Source organism: Cynocephalus volans, chromosome 3, assembly GCF_027409185.1.
Source record: "Cynocephalus volans isolate mCynVol1 chromosome 3, mCynVol1.pri, whole genome shotgun sequence".
In the NCBI taxonomy this organism is placed as follows: domain Eukaryota; kingdom Metazoa; phylum Chordata; class Mammalia; order Dermoptera; family Cynocephalidae; genus Cynocephalus; species Cynocephalus volans.
Genome location: NC_084462.1, coordinates 107,379,797 through 107,402,943, shown reverse-complemented (window position 1 = coordinate 107,402,943; position 23,147 = coordinate 107,379,797). Strand labels below are relative to the sequence as shown.

Here is a 23,147-nt window from a genome sequence, read left to right as displayed (position 1 = left end):
AGTATTTTTTAATTATACTGTTTACAGGTTCCAGGAGTGAAAAAGCTAAATGCAAACATTAAAAAAAAATTAAAAAAAAATAACTTACACATGTTCTGTTCCTTTTTCCTGGAAAGTTGAACGATCTGCAATTAACTGAAACACTGAGTCATCTCTTTTCTATTTATTGGCCAACATATATTTTTTACAAGCCTTTTTCATCACAGTAATTCGCATATAATTTCTATGCTCTCTGCCAGGGGATCTGTTGTAATAGTACATTGGGTCCTGATATCTTTATCAGTTGCTTCAATGATTTCATATTAGAGCTCTATTTCCTGCAAAAAGATATCTAGAAGGAAAGGAGTCCCAAAAAAGTTAAATGACAGTCCTGAAACGTTTAATTTTAGCAGAGATAAAAGTGCTACAATGTGAATCAGAAAACCCAGAGCCATGCAAACGCTACTGCAGGGACAACGTGCTCCCCTGTGGAAGAAGTGGGGCTGCAGTGCCAGCTGCAGTTTGGGTCCGGGCTGCAGGTTAGCTGGGGACACTGTGCCTCCACCGCACAGAGGTAGGTGCCTGAGTCTTCCAGTTGGGAGGCCGTGATGTGTAAAGTACTATAGAGTTCCTTAGAATTCATTGTTGACTTTAACCTTCCACTCTGCTTTGTCCCTAAAGCCATGAAAAACAGACTTATGAGGCCGCCCCCAGGATTCTGTCGGAACCACTGCACATTGTTCACGCTGGCAGAAAAATTGCACCTCAGAGTAGGGCTGGTTCCCTCCTGGAGACTCAGGGCTGAAGGACTCTGCTCCACCTGCACCCCTCTCACCCCTGCTTGGAAAAGAAAATAAAACAAATATGATATCACTGGGGAATCACTGATACAGTTTCCAAATCTGTAAAATATCCCAAGAAACCCCCATGCAGATGTAGAACATGCCAGGAGCTTTCTGTCAGCTCTCCCCTCTCTCTCTCCCCGTGGAACATCCCACAGCCCGCATCTGGGAAAGTCCCAACTCACAGCAAACCTGAACACACAGAAGCCCCAGCAGAGCTCCCAGTCTCCTCTCCATGGTTCCTTGCCGGGTGGCTGAGGTGTCTTTATCCCTGCTCTGAAGGATGTTAAGTCAATAGGTTTCACCAGACTTACTGAGTACCCCCCACGCCTAAGCTCTGTGTTCTTCTTAACAGGAAACTCCACCCACAGTGGCCCAGTGAGACTTCACAGTAATCTCTCCAAAATTGTGCGAGAAAACAGAGCAGAGGGGTAGAACACAATATTTCCAATGTGTAAAGATATGAGGGGTTTTTTTTCCTTAAACAAACAAACAAAAAACACATTTTGTAAGAGAAGTTCATGAGATGGTGTGTGAGGATTGGGATGGTACTTCTGAGAAGAATCCATGTTTCAATTGACTTAAGTAGAGCCCTGAAGAATCATGGTTAGAGTGACCCTATTTTCCAAATTGCATTGTTTAACAGAGAATTTGAGACTCATGTATACAAAATTCTAATAAAGAAACACTATTTGGTGGCATGCACTATGTATTAAGAAGTAAAAATAATTTATTGAAATCAGGAGAGTTCTAGACACCCAGGACATATGATTACCACCTACATAGATTATTTTAAAGAAGAATTTGGTTGGTTAAAAGAAAAGTAGGATATGTGTACGATGTCCACTCTGACTTAATTTCTATATCTCCCTTTCTTCTGTCCAGCCCTTTTCAACACACCCTGAAAGCCGGCACAGCTGATTCTGATTAAACCACCCATTACTGGTCAAATTATCGTCCTCTCATTTTTCTTCTATTTTTGTTCCTTAGTTTTTACTCTGCTCTTTACTTTTGTCTCTTCTAGTCTCAGAGGAGATTTATGAAAAGATCAGATATCAGGGGTGTTGGAGTAATTTCTAGGTCAGTAATTTTGGGGAATTTTAGTTGTAAAAATTTAAAAACTGAAAACAGGTAATGGAGATGTTTTCTATTGAGCTTCCATGCTGATAATGCTATGTAAACTCCCAATTCCTTATCCTCGCTCAGAGAATCACTCTTGCAATGGATTTGTAGAGATATGGGCTTCACCTTTGTGAGCTTTTGTAGAGAATGGCAGACCTGAAACACTGAGGTGAACTTCACTCAAAAACCTCCTTCCCCACCCTCCTTGCTGTCTGTGATTTGACTGCCTCACATGCTCTCTTGTCTCCCCTCTTTGCTGTTCAGCCCTCTGGGACCATCAGTGAATCTTTCGTAGTAAAGCCTAGAGTGCCTCCTTGTGGACAGAAACTGCCAACAAAGAAAACTTCAGACCAGCAGACAGAAGACCCCAGTCTCATTCAGGCTTTGTTTTCTGAAGAAAGAAATGCAGAAGGTCAGAAAACAAAATAACTGCCTAGATTGAATGCAGGTTAAAAACAAACTAATTCCTATTTTTTAAAATTCCATTTTATGGAAGGAATACTACTCTGCCATAGAAAGGAATGAAATACTGCCATTTGCAGCAACATGGATGAACTTAGAGAAAATCATGTTAAATGAAATAAGCCAGGCACAGAAAGAGAAATACCACAGCGGTAATTTACTAGGTCTTAAGAATATATAAAAATGGATGAGACACTAATTTATAGTCTACTGAAGAAGTAAAAAATACACATATCTATAATAAAGTCAAAGAGTAGGACCCTAAGAGAAGTGTAAACTATAAGCTATATAATGGTAGAGGTAGGAGAAATACTTATACTTGGGATGGTTGGACAAAATCTTATAAAGAATGTGGTTATTTTCTCCTTTTCCCCTTTTTTATGAAAAGAACAGAGGAAAATATGGTGGCTTTATGGCATCTTATTAGTTTTAACATTCAGAAGACTTCATAAATATATGAATTATTAAAAGTAATAAAACATTATATATAAACTAAACTTTCCTTTGACTACCACTACTAATCCTTTCACCATTTGTTACCCTAAATCTTTCTTCACTTTAATCCATTTGAATTTCATGTTTCCAGATGGTTTACTGTAGATTTACAAATATGAATCAACGGAAAATATATATAGCATTTATAGTTTTGTATTTAATACAGAATGGTACATTTTGTACATACCTTTCCATTACTTGATTTATAGACTCAATAATAAATCTTGTGGGTCTCATTATATTAACACATAAGGTCCTTCTGCTACATTGTATTCCATATTATGGATATACTTCAGTTTATATACAGGCCTTCTCCTATTGATGAACACTTAAGGTGCTGAATTATTTTAGCTATGAAATAGAACACTGCAATAATCTTCTTAATGTCTTCTTCAGTAGAGTGTAAACTAGTGTCTCATCCTCTTTTATATATTCTTAAGGTCCAGTAAATTACTCATTTACAATGCAACTTCAATAAATGTGTATAGATTTATTTTGAACTAGAGAAATCAAATAAATAGCACGAGATGAAAATTGCTAAATTATTTTAAGACATTCATTTCAATGAAACTTTTATCCTCTTTATTCACATGTGCCCATGTTTCTCTAGCAGCACAGACTAGGAAGAAATGAAGGAACGATCTACGTGGCTAATAAGTGAAAAGCACTCCAGGCAGGAGGAAGATCAGGGATAAAGTCTCTGAAAAAGAAGAAAGTGAATTTATGTTGTGATTATTGTGTTAGGTGGTTTTCTTTTTTATTACTTTTCTTAATGTGCATTGGAATTACACTTTATCAGCTCATTTGATAAATGCTGTTGGAAATTACTGACCTGATACATAGCTAGTGTGCAATTTCTCCAGCCACTGAGGTAGTTCTAAAGATAGTAAACCAGCAAGAGGAAAAGTACCCCCAAGGAGAAGGAGACAGATATACAAGGAAAAAATGTTATAGAATAACATTGAACATAGAAAATTTATATATATATATAATTTAGGAACAGAAGTACACTTTACGTTTTCTAAATCGGTAGGAAATTGTATCAATGCTACACAAGTCAGACAGAAAAGGAAAAAGAAAAAACCAAGAGCATGCCAAGAAAAACTAAATACTAGAAATGAGTCTAAATATATCATTAATCAAATTATAATAAAAAGAGATTATCTGTTTGAATCAAAATAAAAATTCTCCCTACATACTGCTGAAGAGACAAACCTAACAGAAAACAACAAAGAAAGCCAAGCATATAGGATGGGATTCTGCCTGCTGCCCCCATGTGCAAGAACTGAAGCCCTCATCCACTGAATACACCACTAAATCCAGCACAAAGATGTCTGAAAAGAATGTCAGTTCTGCTGACGGGTCAGTAAAGGGGGAAGTCCAAGAAAAGTATAGCGAGAGAGTCAGTTAAATTAGGTCCTGCAAAGGTGAGATCTAAAACAGAAGAGACAAGGGGCCAGCCCCGTGGCGCACTCGGGAGAGTGCGGCGCTTGGGAGCGCAGCAGCGCTCCCCCTCAGAAACACATCACAAAAACATATTACATAAAATATAAAACTAAAAACATATTGCAAAAAGCAATTTGGAGTAATAATTATGCATGTAAAATATCTTAAACAGTTTGATAATCTACCCATTATACCCATGCTGTAGTGCATTTGTTTTCTAACTAGAAGTGCTCACTTGTCTTAGATATCCCCATAAGGATTGTATATGGAGGTCTAATTACCTTAACTTGGTCAATGTTCTAAAAAGATTGGAAATTTGTTTTGAATGTATTACGTATTTGATATTAAATAATGAATTAGTGAATTTTTCCTCATAAATTACCTAACAAGTTTTTCAATATTTTATATTTGCCTTTTACAGCAAATGCCTCTAAATCTTAAAGTTCCCTGGAATCCCTGTTAAGAAAGGATCACAATACATGACTCACAGATTTTTTAGAACTTGCAACAACTATTACCTAAAAATTGTTCATAGTATCTGTACATTGCTTACCAAGGGAAAACAAATATATCAAAGTTTTAGGATGTATAACTTACATTAAATCTTTTTAGCACAGACCATAAGATATGGATATGTGCTAGTTAAATTAAGTCTCAACTCTAAGAAGAGTCAATTGGCCTAGTGAAGAAAGCAAATTTCTTGGTCAGCTACTGTCTTAGTCCGTAATTGTGTTTCTATAACAGAATACCTGAGACTGGGTATTTACAAAGAGAAGAGGTTTGTTTGGCTCAGGATTCTGGGGCTGAGGAGTCTGGCATGAGCCTCAGGCTGCTTCTACTCACTGCAGAAAATGGAAGAGGAGCCAGCACATGCAGGGAGATCACATGGCAAGAGAGAAAGCAAGGAGGAAGGAGATGTGCCAGGCTCTTCTTAATGATCAGCTGTAATAAAAACTAACAGCGAGACCTCACTCACTCAGAGGGAGGGCATTAATCTATTCATGAGGGACCCACCTCCATCTTTCAAACACCTCCAATTAGACCCCACTTCCCAGCACTGCCGAATTGGGAATCTGATTACAATATGTGTTTTTGAGGGGCAAACATATCCAAAATATAGCAGCTACCACCGCAACAGAAGACTACCACAGAGAAAACTACAATTCAGCTATCCACATCTTGATTGATATCTGAAGCTTTGTTAAATAGCAAAGGGAATATCAGATATTGGATTTTTATTGGCAAAATTAGTGGCATGTTAAATAGCATAAATAATGTTAGAAATGGGTTTTTAAATAAAGGTATTTAAAATATCTGTTTCACATACTTTAGAGACACAGTGTACCCTTGCATAATCAGGACATAAAAATCTAAGGCAGCTTGTACCTTACACCCTTATAAATGTTAGCAAAGATTTAATCCCTAAGAGGTCCTGTGTCCAGCCAGTGAGGGACACAGATGAATGGATAAACAAATTGTGCTATAATCATATAATAAGATACCATTCAGCAATGATGGTAATGAGTGTCTGATACACATGCAACCATGGGTGTATTTCAAGAACAGGTTGAGTGAAAGAAACCAGGCATAAAAAGTACCAACCATAGGATTCCAGTGATTTGGAGTTCTGAAGTAGTTAAAGTAAATCCATGGTGACAGAAATAAGAACATCTGTTGCTTCCAGAAGGTGGACTGAGTGGAAAGGGACACATGAAAACTTTGTGGGGAGATATTCTGCCTTTGGATTGTTTTAAAATTACCATTGCTTCCCCACTCCATTTTAAAGAAATAGGAAATCATAAATAAGAATGTATTGAAAGAATTAGATGCAAAAAAGATTACTTCAAATTACAATCTTTATACACATTCTCATTGGGGCATGAATGTTTATATGTGTTTTAAGCCAAAATAGCTTTAAAATTGATTATAATTTGTCTCCATTGTATAATAACATTTTGTGTCAAATATGCACAAAATATGAAAAATCAAAATTAATTTTAATTATTTTATGTTCTAAAATGGCTAGAAGAGGGTCAGCCCATGACTCACTTGGGAGAGTGTGGTGCTAATAACACCAAGGCCATGGGTTTGGATCCCATATAGGGATGGCTGGTTAGCTCACTTGGGAGAGCATGGTGCTGACAACACCAAGTCAAGGGTTAAGATCCCCTTACCAGTCATTTTTTCAAAAAAAATAAAAAATAAATAAATAAAATGGCTAGAAGAGAGGAGCTCAAATGTTCTCATCACAGAGAAATGATAAAGCTTTGCAATGATGAACATGCTAATTACACTGATTTGATCACCACACATTGTATAGATGTATTGAAATATAACTCTGTACCCTATAAATCTGTACAATCAATATTTGTAAATTAGAAATAGATATTTAAGAAAGTACTTATTAAAAAATTAAATTTTTGATATAATAAATCATAGATTTCTGAATTCTTCTTAGTATAATTATTGTAGGAAGTTTCTTACAATTATATAATAATTGTATAAGTAAATAAAACAACAAATCAAATAATAAATAAATAGATAAAGCAAACTACTTTAATGTCTCAGGCAGGGGAGGGTGTGGAGAGAAGGAGGAGGCACCTTAGCTGCTCGAGTTCCTTGATGCATGTATGAGTCTGGTCCAATAAGGAGAGAGAAACCACATAGTAATCTGAACAGAGCAAGTTTAAAGGATTATTAACTAACAGGAGATTGGAGCAACAAGGGAATGGACAGTAAGAAAAGAAAACTGTAAGCATACAGGAATAGAAGATATAAGGTGTACTCCTCGGCCACGGAGTATAAAATGCCCAGGAAAGAGGCCCCAGCCCCACCCCCAGGGCTGAGACCTGGATCATGGAAATGGCACAGCTGTGGCTCACTGGATGACAGAGAGGTTGCTGTGGTGCTGTACTAGTGGAACTTGCTGAAAACTCACCCTCTAGAACTTGCTAGAAAACCATCCTCTAAATTCTGGGAAAGCTGTTCACAGGAAGATGTCTCACGTGGGCACTTTTCTACAAAACCATCAAAACAAATCGAGGTGCTGCAGGAAGGTGCTGGCTCTGTGCACTGCAGGAACCTGGTGAAGGTGCCCTGCATGAATGGGGCACTGCAGAAGGCTGCATGCAGCAGGATCTTTTTGTGAGCACACAGAAACCAGAAAGCAAAATCCTTTTATAAAGTTGCTAGGATGAGGAGCTCGAAGTCTGTTAGTGGGTTACTAGGTGTAATAGAGTAAATTTACTCCCATGTTCACCTTTTAACTCTTGGACCCATGTATTCCAGCTAAGTGGGAGACAGCAACATGTAATGGTCTCTGATTTGAAGCACATGCCAAATCCTGTTAAACAAAACCCCATCCTTTCAGGGTGCTGTCTCTGAAGTGGCACTGTAACTCGGTCTTCAGTAAGCTATTCCACCTTTCAATTAGGTCAGCTGCTGCTAACTCAGAACTATTAATTCCACTAATAAAATAACTCAGATTTCCACTTCCTTAATACAATCACTTATTGTAGAAAATTTTTCATAAAATCATATAATCATATAAATAAATATGAAATTATTAATAAAAGAAGAAAGATTACTTTCATTACTCAGGCAGAGTATGGGTTTGGGGAATGAGGGCTGATTTCTCAGCTGCTTGGGGTCCTCGCTTTGGAACTTATTTTTCTTCAATACTCAGCTTGGATTTAGAATCAAAAGAAACTGGAAGTTCTCCTTCTCCAGTATAAAGTGTGTCTACCGTAGTCCCTTCAGGCAACGTGGCTGAGCTGATGACAGTGAGTCACCTAAAATTAGCCATCTAATGGGAGGCAAAAGAGAGTGAGGTCCAAAAACAGAAAAGAAGGGCGAGGGTAAGGAAGGAGGACGTTAAATGAGCAAACATTTCTTACATATAATTTTATGTCTCTAATACCTTATTTATCTTTCTTACACCCTTCCAGCATTCACTCAAACACATTTATTACATATACTCATATCACTATGTCTGGAAAAATATTGTTACTCTCCTGGTTCAACATTTGGCTATAGGGGACCACTGGCCATAATCTACCCAATGCTCTGCATGTTTTGGGGTTCCTATGCACATATACTCTGTTCTTATAGATTCTGGTGTGAGACAAATAGCAGCTACAAGGCCATTTCCTCCTTCTTCTTCTCCAGAGTATTTGTTTTCCTCCCAGGCTTTAAGCTCACAACCAATCTAAAAGCTTCTTACACAGTCCACCTCATCCTAGACAGAAGAAATTCATAAATTTATGCTGGGTCCAGAGACCCCTAGTATCAATTACCATTCTTCAGTATTTCTAGCAGAGCTTAACATTGCTAAACTTACTACATGATTAGTAATCATGCAGCAATAACATTGTTATTACATTGTTACTACAATGTTATTACAATGTGATAACATTGTTAGCATAGAAGAATAATCTTTAATATTCTAAGAGTGAAATCATGTATACATAAGGTGAAAGCAGTGAGTGAAAATGCCAGTAGCTAGAAGTACTGGTACTGGTACTTTTTATGCCTGGTTTCTTTCACTCAACGTGTTTGTATCCACAAATTTCTGATGTAGATTTACAGAATTTAAGCTACCAAGAGAATAGAATCCTACTTTTATAACTGTGAAAAATGAATTCTGAATCTTTATTTTCCTTCTGAACTATTCTTAAATAGTAGCCAGAACTAACATGAACCATGACAGTTTCCTAAGCCCTTTGCAATTCTAATCAATCTCCTACAGTTGATTAATAATTTGTCAGAATCCCTCCTAAGTAGAGATACTTAAACTCATACAAAATATCCAACTCATTGTGACCAGCACAGTTAGAGGTAGGAAAAGAAATTCCAAGAAAATTGTCTGTGAATGCCTGTGTAGACAAGGAGGCAAAATTTCAGGGAAGACGCTTGAGGAGCTCTTCTTTTGTTTTCTGGATCGGTTGAGAGATGACATGATTAATGAAAACCCAGCTTCTCAAAGGCCATATCCCAAATCACATAGTCAACCCCTTGAGGTTGTCTAACTCAAGGCAAATCCTTATTATTATGAGAGAAGGACACTGTCTTTTCAATAATTCTAGAATATTAGCTCTTTGGTATTATGTAGTTTCTACAAGTAGCAAAATCTTCTGAAACAAAGTTTATCAGACATGGGGCACAGTGGGAATTGAAGAATTATATATAAGTACCTGGGTCTGCTCCTCCTTCTTTGCCTCATTTGCTGTAATAAAACAAGGGAACTTTAAAAATACCACAGGAAGAGAACCTGAGTCTCTGAAGACTCCACTACCGTGGGTGGTTTGTGTTCAGCTCCCCCTGCAGTTCCAGGCACTGTGGCACCCAGAGCACAGAAGTACTCAGCTGTGTCACTCCAGTGCACAGAGGGTTTCCTCAGGTAGAAAGAAGATTCACTTTTCACAAATTCAGCCTCAAAACCTTTAATGCCTTTGACGTGGGAGTCCCCTGATGAGTACTTGAGGAGAAGTTGGAGGCCTTGGCGTGGGTATTGGACATACCAGAAGAGATAAAGACTTCCACCATAGGAATAGTTGCACCTCAACTCCAGAGAGGCTCCTTCAGAGACAGTGACATGGACATCAGGCTGGGTCACTGACTGGGCTCTGGCATCTCCTGAAAAATCAATGTTATATCAGTGAAAGCAATGTAGACTCCAGTATGAAAAGTAAGAATTTGTAGTCAGAATCTGCAGAACTAGAGACCATAAAGAAATTTTACTCACTCAGGGCAAAATGTATTCCCAGTACTGATATGAGCACCAGGAGCATGGCAGAACCTGGCTTCGGGTTCTTTTCTAGAAATCTCTTCAGAATAATCAGGAAAGTGAATGCAGAAACCAAGATCTTAGAAATAGAAGGTGTGGGAAAGGTTCAGCTGGACAAATCCCTTGCTTAGATAAAAATTCAGAAACTGCTGAAATGAACCTAGACGATTTTCGACCTCTGAGCCTTGTAACTTTTCTCTGCTTGCAAAGAACTCAGCCAGCTCAGGGAGGAGGAACTGAGCCTGTGATGCGGATCTTCAGCAGAAGCAAGATCTCTAGTTCGTGCAGCATCACCCTCTGGAGGCCAGGCACAGAACCAAAGGTCCTGAGGTCCCACACAGACTAATTAGTGTGTTCCTTCTGTTTTCTGAGATATAACAAAACTTACACCCGAAATGTTGCTTTCTTCCCGAACCAATGATAGTGTTTTAGCCCTAGAGTCCATTAGAAATGGGACATTTTGTCAAAATAGAGAAATAAGTTACTTCACTGATAAACCAATTTTTAAAAAGTATATCAGACTTCCTATTAGGGTCCATGAGAGTATTTGGAATGAGACAAATTGCCTGAGGCTGAGTTTGGGATGGTCCCATGCTGCCATGGTGGCAATAGAGTATGATAGAGGTATTTCCGTTGGATGGTGCTTGTGCATCCATAGAGGTAAAACATGGCCCATAAAATAGAGTAGTGCTGCCATGTGACTAATGATGAGGTATAACTCTGGATAAGAAGGGCTTGTGCCTAGGGCTAAATGAAACACAACTACAGAAACCTTTAGGGCTAATGGAAACACAACAACCCAGAGAGATCAATCTCTGAAAACATGAGGATGGAGAAATTCACCACTTTCTCTGTGGGCAATGTGGCCTTTTGACAAAGGCAGAATACTTTCGTTTTTTTATTCCAGGAGTATTATCCCAGTCCTCTACTTGCGCTTTTCATTCACTTGCTCTGTCTTTATGCTGGAAGAGACTGTCTTTCACCTGGAAGATTTGGTACTGCTATCTATTTTTTGAATGTGGACTCTATGGATGTGGACTTCTGATACTCAGGGCTATATACTCACCTCTTATCTCTTCCAAATTTCTTCCTAATTAAAAGAAGTGAAATATAAAAGAGAAAAAAAATCCATAAAAGTAAAAGAAATAAGGATCACCTGGAGAGAAGAGATTTATACATAGTTCCAGAGGAAAAAAAGTAGATGGGATCACATTGAAGATTAAATTTAGAGGGAAAAAATAGTCAAAAATAAGCTATGAGGAGCAATTCAAGCTGATGGTTATCTTAACTCCTCTTAAAGTTGCTGGACATTGGCAAAGCCCAGCATGTGCAAAGTCAAAGGCCACAGGACAGTTAGATACCTTGAAATGGTGCTGTTTCCTTTGCACTGGAAGAATGCAAAGGAATTCCCTAGTCCTCTGTGATAGTAGAAACATCATCTCATAGTTGAGAAAGAGTAAGATCAGAAATAGAATGTTCTCACTTAAGGATGCTAACAGCATTCAAGAAAAACCCTGATTGCCAGAAAGACTGAAGAGTCTCCCGATTCAGCCCTGGATACCACAATGCATGGTCCTTAAAAAACAAGCAAAAATTGGAGTGCAGGTATCCCTTCAACATGATGATTCCCATTTCTTTGGGTATATACCTTCCAGTGGAATTACTGGATAGTATGGCAGTTCTATCTGTAGTTGTTTGCAGAAACTTCATACTGTTTTCCATAATGGCTGCACTAATTTATAGTCCCACCAATAGTATAGGATGATTCTCCTTTCTCCGCATCCTCGCCAACATATACTATTCTCTATTTGTTTTTTATAATGGCCAGGCTAACTGGGATAAGATGATATCTCAAAGTGGTTTGGTTTGCATTTTTTATCACAGCTCTATTTACAGTAGCCAAGAGTTGGAACCAACCTAAATGTCTATCGACGGATGGATGGCTGGGTAAGGAAATGTGGCATATAAACACAGTGAAATACTACTCTGCCATAAAAAAGAATGAAATTATGCCATTTGCAGCAATATGGATGAACTTAGAGAAAATTGTGTTAAGTGAAATAAGACAGGCACAAAAAGAGAAATACCACATGTCCTCACTCATTAGTGGAAATTTAAAAATAAACAAATTTTAAAAAGTAAGAAAGAAAGATACAACAATCACAATAACTTGTTGAACTTTCAAAAGCAGAGAACAGAACTAAGACCACCAGAAGTGGGAAAGGTGGAGGGGGAGGGAGGCTCAGCGAGAAATTGGTAAAGGGCCGCAAGAGATTATTATACTGTGTAATGTTGAACATACTTAGTATCCTGGTCTGAGCATCACATAACGCACAGGTATTGATATTCAATGCTGTACCCCTCAAATATATACAATCCATTATGTTTCAATAAAGAAAAGAAAAGAAAAATAAATAAAACAAGCAAAAATTCAGGAATTAAAAAAATAGTGGCAGAGAACATTTAAAACAGAACAGCTTTTAGTTTCTGAAAAAAAACAGTCTGAACAGTCGCAGCATGCCTTATCATGCCTTTGGGGCCAAATAGATGCAGAATTCTGAAATTATTGGATTTTAGAAAAAATGAAGTACTTAAAACATGGATACAAGCAAGTAAGCATTCTCATTTTCCAGCACTAGAGGAAGACATTCATTAGTTCTCAGATGTATCTTCACAATTCTTCTAAGTACACTACCCAGCACGGCCGCCAAGGCTTGCCTTTCTATGCTGTATATTTTTCTGTTATCTGACGCTGCTACCTGAAAAGGAGATTCAAGTTCACACTCCAGGTCATCAGAGTCCAGACTTGGCCCTACTGTATACTTTTATAGCTACACAAATAGTCATGCTGTATGTGTGAGCAGATATGCCAGCAAGGACCATCTTAGAGTCTATCTGCAGTCACTCAGAACTTCTGGTTAATTTATTGTCTGGTCTCCTCACTTCTGGCAATGCTCTATAAATAGATATAGGAACTGTACATTAATATTTACTTATGACATAGGCTTTGAGGACCTGCACTTGGGTCTAAGCCCTCCTACTAACTACTACATGATGGCAGATAAGTAGCTGAAATTATTTGTACCTTTGTGTCTTCTTATATACAATGGGCATAGTTTTATTTGTATACCAATTTTTAAGAGAATTCAATTATGTGATGCACATTAAAGGCCTAGAATAGTGGTAACATGGAGTAAGCTCGCTATGAACTAACATGGATGTAAGTTCTTTGGGGGCCGAAATTTTGTCTGTTTGCATACTGTCCCTTAGAATATAATCTGGCACAAAATAGGCACAAATAATTCTTTGTTAAACAATTTTCTTTAATGAAAAAGTTGGTAGTATTTTGTGGTAGCAGTAATTGATTTTCCTGTTTATTAATTATAAAAATGTTTTAAAAGATTTTACTATATAATACAGGCACCATTGTAATTGCAGGCACTATAACAACAAATAAAAGACAAAATCTCTGCCCTCGTGGCGTAAAATCTACTGGAGACCGGAAAAAACTGTGTGTGTGTATGTATTTCTATATACATATTTATTCAGAAGATTATGCCTATAAATGTATAAAAGAAGTAAACAAGCAGATTGAGGGACATAAACTAATAAGAGGTGGTACTATATATACAGTGGTTAAGGAAGACCTCACTAAGGTAAGATTTGAGCAAAAATTAAGAGAACCATGTGTATATTCAAGGGGGTTGTATTTTCTAGGCGGATAGTGCAGCAAGTAAAAAGACCCAGGAGTAGGGGCCGAACTGAATAAGTAAGTATTTTTTACAGTATCCAGACCATAAAATGCATTTAAGTCAATTCAAGAACTTTGACTTTTGTTCTGAGTGAAATAAGAAAAGTTTGGGTTTTGGGGGGAGTGAAGCAGGCTATGTTGTTGTTGTTTGTTTGTTTGTTTTGAAAGGACATCACAATCTATTCTGTCTGTTGTTTTGAAAGGATCATTCTGGCTGCTGTCTGGAAAACAGACTATAATTGGGCAAGGAGAAAAGTAGGAATATGAGATAGCAGGCTTCAAAATTCCAGGCAAGAGATATTCGGGCCTAAACTGAGATGGTAACAACAAAGTTAGTGAAAAGAGGACAGAGTCTAAATAGAGCTAAAAGGTTCAGTCACTGGAATTTTTGCCTTTGCTTTTTTTAACCTTACTTTTTTTTTTTTTTACAATAAAATGCATACTTTCACGAAGACTTACAGTGTATTCTTTCACCTTGTTAGAGCTTTGCATTTTTAACAGCTCTTTTAAGATATAATTCAAATGCTGTACAATTCGGCCATTTAAAGTGTACAGTTCAATGCTTGGTATATGTTCACAGAGTTGTGCGACCATCACAAAAATCAATTTTAAAACATTTTCATCACCACAAAAAGAGACTGTGCCGATTAGCATTCATCCTCGTTTTCCTCCCATCCACCCACTGCCACTGAGGCTACTAGAAGTCTAGGTAAACTGAAAAATTGATGTCTTTATAGATTTGCCTGTTCTGAACATTGCATATAAATAGAGTTATGACACTGTGATCTTTTGTGGCTGGTTTCTTTCACTTATTTTCACATATTTTCAGATTTTACCCATGTTGTAGTATATATCAGTACTTCATTTTTTTTTATTGCTGAATAATATTCCATTGCATGAATATACTACAGTTTACAGTTTCATTCATCAGTTGATGGACATTTGGGTTATTCAAACTTTTTTGGCTCTTATAAATAATTCTGATTTGAACATTTGTGCACAACTTTTTGTGTGGACATATGTTTTCATTTCTCTTCGGTATACACCTAGCAGTAGAATTGCTAAGTGGCTGCACCATTTTACATTCCCACCAGCAATGCATGAGGATTGCCAATTCTCCACATTTTGCCAACGACTTGTTATATCACTTGTCTTTTATATCATCTATCTTAGTGGAAGTGAAGTGGCACCTTATTGTAGTTTTGCTTTGCATTTTTCTAAAGACCAACAAGGTTGAGTATCTTTTTGTGTGCTTATTGACTATTTGTATGTCATCTTTGGAGAAATGATATTAACATTCTTTGCCCATTTTTAACTGGGTTATTTGTCTTTTTATTACCAAGTTGTAAGAACTGCTTATATATTCTGCATGGAATTGCCTTATCAGATATATGATGTGCATATATTTTCTTCCATTTTAGTTAGTCATTTCACATTATTAATGATGTAGTTTGAAGCATAAACATTTTTAATTGTGATGGAGTCCAGTTTATCTATTTTATTTTTTTTTTCTTGTCCCTTTTTGTCATATCTAAGTAGGAATTTCCCAGCCCAATGTCATGAAGATTTACTCTATGTTTACCTGTAAGTATTTTATAACTTTATCTGTTACATTTTCAGTCTTTGATTCAAAATCTGACAACTCACCTCCACCATCAGATTGGTGTTTCCCAAACCAGAGACCAAGAGTAACCTTTAATCTCTTGTCATATTTGGTGAGTGAGAGTTGCTGCTGTACAAGGTGGTGGAGGATGTGGGGATTTGACTGCTACTTACAGTCTTCTGTGGAGTTCTCCTGTTTTAGTCCCAACCACTTACCTGTCCACAGCATCATTTTCTCCAAGTATTCAAAGGTAATTGTTGCTTCCAATTCCTGGGCCTTGCTAGAATGTTGCAGCACAATCTGAGAGGCTTCTTCCTGGATTCCCCTCTGCAAGCTTTGGTGTCACATTGCTCAGGTCTTCTTAGTCTGCTATATCTCTGGATCTCTTTTTCACTTTTTCAGATGTTGCTGACATTTCATCCGATGTCTTCTCCTTTTCCATTCTCTTGTGTTCATGGAATTTTGCTTTTTAAATGCCGTTAGTGTCATTTTGGGGAGGTTTCAGAGTGAGCAGCAGTAAGCACATATGTTCAATCTGCCATGTTAGCCAAAAGTCAGAGACTTTATATGCCCTTTTGAACTATTTGAAATTGTTTTTTTCACTGTATATAAATTATGTATTTTGTATGAGTAGTTATGGACTTAACTAATTAAAACCTAGAGAGGGGGCCTCTGGAAAAAAAACAATAAAATGATAAGATAAAACTAAGAAAGGTTAATCATAAACAATGAAAGATTTACGGGCAAAGTCTCTTCAGTGACAATGCCAATTTCAGTAACCTGCATAGTTGCATTTCTCTGCAGCCTCTGAGATAGTGAATCATGCCTACCATTCTCTCACTCTCACTTTTTGTGCTCAAGGATCCTCCTCACAAGCAAAAATGCACTGTTTATGGGTCAGTAAACTGACATACCTTAAGCAATTTACAACACACAAAGCAAAAAAAAATCTCCAAAATTTGCAAAAACGCCAAGATATGTACAATTAAAATCAGATTCTTCTTTTTTGCCATGCTTCCTCTTCTCATAGCCCTGGCCACCATCTCCCACATTATCTACTACACCGCTTCTGTAGAAGAAATGGCTTGAAAGATATTGGCGAAGCTAGAGCATTCCCTTCCCTCACCAGTCTACAGATAGGGAATTTCATCTCAGTAGAGTTTTTCTTCTCCAGACTCTGGACACTGCCTATCTATCTCAAGTACGTCCTGCTGATAGAAAGCCAGCTTGCTGAGATATTACAAAGAGTGGGAGATCTCTCTAATTTGGGGGCATAAGTTACCTATTTTGAACCATCAAACAGCATAGAACACCAATATATGTATGCCATCTAATCTCTCCAAAAAGAAACTAAGAAATGCTCCGTCTTCTTTTTCCACAAATGTAATCAAATATAGGACTCTCCTCTCCTCCTTCCTTTCTTATATTTCTTTTCTCCTTTAAGAACCTATTTCTTGGGCTCAAGCTTCCCTAGGAAATCATTCTTTCTTGTCCCAGCTTATCAGGGAAACATTAAGCATTTGCAACTTTATGTGTCACGGCTGTGATTCTAAACATAATAAACATAAACATAATAAACATAAACATGGTTAACATGGGACAAAGTTAGGGGGCTAGAGTTTCACACAGGGATGAGCACAGAGGCCATTTCATTTATCTTGAAGTTTTATACTTTTAAAAATCACAGATTTCAGTTGTGGGTGAGTAGTATGGTGATGGACTCTTTTCACTCTCACTGTTAGAGTGTCTTGTGGGAGGCATGTTTACTTCTTTGGATGACTTTCCCACCAGCAGGAGTACCTGGGGTGGATTATGGGTAACAGCAATAGTAAACTAGTTCCTGGTCCCTAAACCCTAGAGGATCACAGAGTCAGACACTCAGCAGCCAGGCCCCTTGCTGTTGCTCAGAGTTTGTGTTCAGCTCCCCCTGCAGTTCCTGTCACTGTGTCACTCAGAGCACAGTAGTACATAGCTGAGTCTGACTCTTGCACTGAGGCTTTCTTCAAGTGGAAGGAGGTGGTTTCCTTATTGTATGTGGCTTCAAAACCTTTGTTGCTTCCCTTCTCGTTGGCCTTTGAGACACTAAAGAGGAGCTGCAGAACTTCACCAGGATACTGAACATACCAGAAAAGAGCAGGGTACTGTTTGGTTTCATAGGAGCAGTTCACAGTTAGGGAAGCCCCTTCAGAGAGGGTCACCTGGCCTTCTGTCTGCATCACCGAGTCTCCATTGCTTCCTCCTGAAAAAAAAATAATAACAATGCATTTCACCTTAGGCATGATCTGGGCTCTTCCCCACTGAGAAAATTGTGGCTAAAGACTTTACTAACTTCATGGAGTAAAAGACTCTAAGATTTAAGTGCCACTTTACTTACCAAACATTAAGAATAGCACAACCACTGGTCCTGGAGAAGAGTTCATTTTAGAGCCTCTGGTGTCCTTTGGTCTTGACTACTTAGTGTGAGGAAAGGTTAAGGTCACGGTGAAAGGATGAATTTAAGCTCAGAATTAAAGCAGGAAATGTGCACATGTTAGGAAGATGCACCCCCTTGTGGGCAAGATACTGTACTCAGAGGATTTTTACCTGTTCTCCTCTCAAAAGTTAGTCTTACATCTTCATCTCTGGCTTTTTTTCTGAGACACCTGTTATCTCTCTGATGGTCTTTTGTAAAACTAAAGAATAGTTGGTAATTTTCACAAGCCTATTTTGTGAAACCAACACACTGACTGACAAGGAAACTCCATACCATGACATCTTTGAGAAGAATTCAATTTTACTTTTTCTCATTTAGCCATTTTAGGTCACCCAGCAATCCACTGAAATATCGTATAAGCAAGCATTAAAATCAGAGGAATGTCAATAACACATGTTTAGTCATTAGTAGATGATTTTGGATGGCAGAGACAAACTTCTTTTTGCTATACTATTTCCACACCTAGAACAATGTCAGACACTTATCAGGTGGTTAACAAGTATTTCTTAAATGCACAATTAAATGAATGAATGAATGATCTTTGGCTGAGAAATTGTTACTATTTGAAATATCGTATTACTTCACATTTAAGACATCAGTTGTAAAAAAAATACAATTTAATGAAAAGCTTTTCAAATATGAAAAGAATTCTACATTATATATTTACTAAAAAGTGAAAAAAATATAACTCTTTGTATTGAAGAAATGCAGTAATTAAAGTTATTGAATCCCTGTTAAATTGTATCATATTCTTCTCCCCTAGGATTTTAATGATTCCCAGATAATGTGATTGTCCTGTGTGCATCAGACAAAGTGCTCTGATACTAAAGTTTTAATGGAAATTTTCTCAACTATGCTCTTTACATATGTCCATTTACCAAAATTTTGGGTCAATAAAGTTTAATAAAATTATTTTCACCTCAGGATAAGATACTCATATAATATGGATTTGTTTCAAAAGACCAAAAGAACGAGCTCAATCTCAATTTCTAGGATTGATAGAAACATGTCTGCTGATGTACAGAATCATTTTCTGGCAAAGGTGAAACTTCTTTGGATATAAGGGTTAGCTGATGATCAACTTTAAAATACAAATTTGGATATTATCCACTTATAAAATCATGATCTATAGAATTGAAGTCTAGGTAGTTAAAATCACCTCAAGTGGCTTGTGATGCAGCCAGTATTGTACAAATTTACAAAATAATCTTTGGGAACACTGGCCTAAGCAGACAGTCGAGGTCTCAGGGAAACATAGTATCGGCATGGGAAAAACCTCCAATCCTCACATATTTTTAAAACCATTGTCCTTTCGTGGTAGCACTGAAGTCACAGTAGCAAAAATAAATACTGCTTACTCTCATTATTCTTGCCCATTATAACAAAAATGCTGAATGTTCACAAGACAAACTAGGGAAGAAGGATGACTTTTTTCAGCCAAGACCTCCTAACATTTACCTTTGGACATGAAAGCCAGATTCACTGTGCTTCCTGAAGCGCTCCCTATCCATGAATTCAGAGGGGGCAGCTACATGGTCCTGCATCAAGGAATAAACAGTAGCACGCTCCAGATGTGAGTACAATATTTAGGTCTGGATATTGTTTAGGTTTGCGCTCACGTCTCTCTTCCTTTTCTCTCCTTCCTGTGTCAAATCTCTGGGATCAAGCAGCGCCTTCTGCCTTTTCTTTGTTCTTTTGGCCCATGTGTCTAACCTGCCCCACTGGAAGTCTAAGCAGAACACAGAGTGAGCAGCCTCACTCTGCAGGATTTCTTTTTTTTTTTTTTTAATTTTATTTTGTCGATATACATTGTGGCTGATTATTGCTCCCCATTACCAAAACCTCCCTCCCTTCTCCCTCCCCCCCTCCCCCCCGGCAATGTCCTTTCTGTTTGCTTGTTGTATCAAATTCAAGTAATTGTGATTGTTATATCTTCTTCCCCCACCCCCGTTTTGTGTGTGTGTGTGTGTGTGTGTGTGTGTGTGTGAATTTATATATTAATTTTTAGCTCCCACCAATAAGTGAGAACATGTGGTATTTCTCTTTCTGTGCCTGACTTGTTTCACTTAATATAATTCTCTCATGGTCCATCCATGTTGTTGCAAATGGCAGTATTTCATTCGTTTTTATAGCTGAGTAGTATTCCATTGTGTAGATGTACCACATTTTCTATATCCACTCATCTGATGATGGACATTTGGGCTGGTTCCAACACTTGGCTATTGTAAAGAGTGCTGCGATGAACATTGGGGAACAGGTATACCTTCGACTTGATGATTTCCATTCCTCTGGGTATATTCCCAACAGTGGGATAGCTGGGTCGTATGGTAGATCTATCTGCAGTTGTTTGAGGAACCTCCATACCATTTTCCATAGAGGCTGCACCATTTTGCAGTCCCACCAGCAATGTATGAGAGTTCCTTTTTCTCCACAACCTCGCCAGCATTTATCATTCATAGTCTTTTGGATTTTAGCCATCCTAACTGGGGTTAGGTGGTATCTCAGTGTGGTTTTGATTTCCATTTCCCGGATGCTGAGTGATGTAGAGCATTTTTTCATATGTCTGTTGGCCATTTTTATATCTTCCTTAGAGAAATGCCTACTTAGCTCTTTTGCCCATTTTTTAATTGGGTTGCTTGTTTTCTTCTTGTAAAGTTGTTTGAGTTCCTTGTATATTCTGGATATTAATCCTTTGTCAGATGTATATTTTGCAAATATTTTCTCCCACTCTGTTGGTTGTCTTTTAACTCTGTTAATTGTTTCTTTTGCTGTGCAGAAGCTTTTTAGTTTGATATAATCCCATTTGTTTATTTTTCCTTTGGTTGCCCGTGCTTTTGGGGTCGTGTTCATGAAGTCTGTGTCCAGTCCTATTTCCTGAAGTGTTTCTCCTATGTTTTCTTTAAGAAGTTTTATGGTTTCAGGGTGTATATTTAAATCCTTAATCCATTTTGAGTTGATTTTAGTATACGGTGAGAGGTATGGATCTAGTTTCATTCTCCTGCATATGGATATCCAGTTATCCCAGCACCATTTGCTGAAGAGGCAGTCCCTTCCCCAGTGAATAGGCTTGGTGCCTTTGTCAAAGATCAGAGGGCAGTAAGTGTGTGGGTTGATTTCTGGATTCTCTATTCTATTCCATTGGTCAGTGTGTCTGTTTTTATGCCAGTACCATACTGTTTTGGTTATTATAGCTTTGTAGTATAGCTTAAAGTCAGGTAGTGTTATGCCTCCAGCTTTATTTTTCTTGCTCAGCATTGCTTTGGCTATGCGTGGTCTTTTATTGTTCCATATCAATGACTGGATAGTTTTTTCCATTTCTGAGAAAAATGTCTTTGGAATTTTGATGGGGATTGCATTGAATTTGTATATCACTTTGGGTAGTATGGACATTTTCACTATGTTGATTCTTCCAATCCTAGAGCATGGGATATCTTTCCATCTTCTTGTATCCTCTCTAATTTCTCTCAGCAGTGGTTTGTAGTTCTCATTATAGAGATTTTTCACGTCCTTGGTTAACTCAATTCCTAAGTATTTTATTTTTTTGGTGGCTATTGTAAATGGGCAGGCTTTCTTGATCTCTCGTTCTGCATGTTCACTATTGGAGAAAAGAAATGCTACTGATTTTTGTGTGTTGATTTTGTATACTGCTACTGTGCTGAAATTATTTATCAATTCCAGCAGTTTTTTTGTAGAGGTTTTAGGCTGTTCAATATATAGGATCATGTCATCTGCAAACAGGGACAGTTTGACTTCATCTTTTCCAATCTGGATGCCCTTTATTTCCTTCTCTTCTCTGATTGCTCTGGCTAGTACTTCCAACACTATGTTGAATAGGAGTGGTGAGAGTGGGCATCCTTGTCTAGTTCCTGTTCTTAAAGGAAAAGCTTTCAGCTTTTCCCCATACAGGATGATATTGGCAGTGGGTTTGGCATATATGGCTGTAATTATGTTGAGATACTTTCCCTCTATACCTAACTTATAGAGGGTCTTCGTCATGAATGAGTGCTGAACTTTATCAAATGCTTTTTCAGCATCTATAGAGATGATCATATGGTCCTTGTGTTTGAGTTTATTAATATGGTGTATCACATTTATTGATTTGCATATGTTGAACCAACCTTGCATCCCTGGGATGAATCCCACTTGATCGTGATGAATAATTTTTCGTATGTGTTGCTGTATTCTGTTTGCTAGTATTTTAGTGAGGATTTTTGCATCTATATTCATCAAGGATATCGGCCTGTAGTTTTCTTTTTTGGTAATATCTTTACCTGGTTTTGATATCAGGATGATGTTTGCTTCATAGAATGAGTTTGGGAGATTTACGTCCATTTCAATCTTTTGGAATAATTTGTAAAGAATCGGTGTCAATTCCTCTTTGAATGTTTGGTAAAATTCTGCTGTGAATCCATCTGGTCCTGGGCTTTTCTTTGTTGGTAGCCTTCTGATAACAGCTTCAATCTCCTTTATTGTTATTGGTCTGTTCAAATTTTCTACGTCTTCATGGTTCAGTTTTGGGAGCTTGTGTGTGTCCAGAAATTTATCCATTTCCTCCAGATTTTCAAATTTGTTGGCGTATAGTTGTTTATAGTAGTCTCAAATGATTCCTTGTATTTCAGATGAATCAGTTGTAATATCGCCTTTTTCATTTCTAATTTTTTTATTTGGATCTTCTCTCTTCTTTTTTTTGTTAGCCATGCTAATGGTTTGTCAATTTTATTTATCTTTTCAAAAAACCAACTTTTTGATTCATTGATCTTTTGAATTGTTTCTTGGTTTTCAATTTCATTCAGTACTGCTCTGATCTTAATGATTTCTTTCCGTCTGCTAACTTTAGGTTTGGATTGTTCTTGTTTTCCTAGTTCTTTAAGGTGAAGTGTTAGGTTGTTCACTTGCCATCTTTCCATTCTTCTGAAGTGAGCGTTTAATGCAATAAATTTCCCCCTCAATACTGCTTTTGCAGTATCCCACAGGTTTTGGTATGATGTATCATTGTTTTCATTAGTTTCAATAAATTTTTAGATTTCCTGCTTGATTTTTTCTTGGACCCATATGTCATTAAGTAGAATGCTGTTTAATTTCCATGTGTTTGTATAGTTTCCAGAGTTTCGTTTGTTATTAATTTCTAGTTTTAATCCATTGTGGTCTGAGAAGATACATGGGATAATTGCAATTTTTTTGAATTTATG

At 37.4% G+C, this 23,147-nt stretch overlaps 3 gene segments (V, D, J or C); all 3 read right to left on the bottom strand.

Moving 5' to 3' along the window:
• Positions 1-415: 415 nt before the first annotated feature.
• LOC134372682 (T cell receptor alpha variable 22-like) lies at positions 416-1,058 on the bottom strand. The segment is given in 2 exon segments: positions 416-816; positions 1,007-1,058. Coding segments are annotated over 2 exon segments (453 nt in total).
• An 8,533-nt stretch (positions 1,059-9,591) lies between these two features.
• Positions 9,592-10,135, bottom strand: LOC134372681 (T cell receptor alpha variable 8-3-like). The segment is given in 2 exon segments: positions 9,592-9,980; positions 10,090-10,135. Coding segments are annotated over 2 exon segments (435 nt in total).
• A 7,254-nt stretch (positions 10,136-17,389) lies between these two features.
• On the bottom strand, positions 17,390-17,905 carry LOC134372680 (T cell receptor alpha variable 9-1-like). The segment is given in 2 exon segments: positions 17,390-17,724; positions 17,860-17,905. Coding segments are annotated over 2 exon segments (381 nt in total).
• Positions 17,906-23,147: the final 5,242 nt, after the last annotated feature.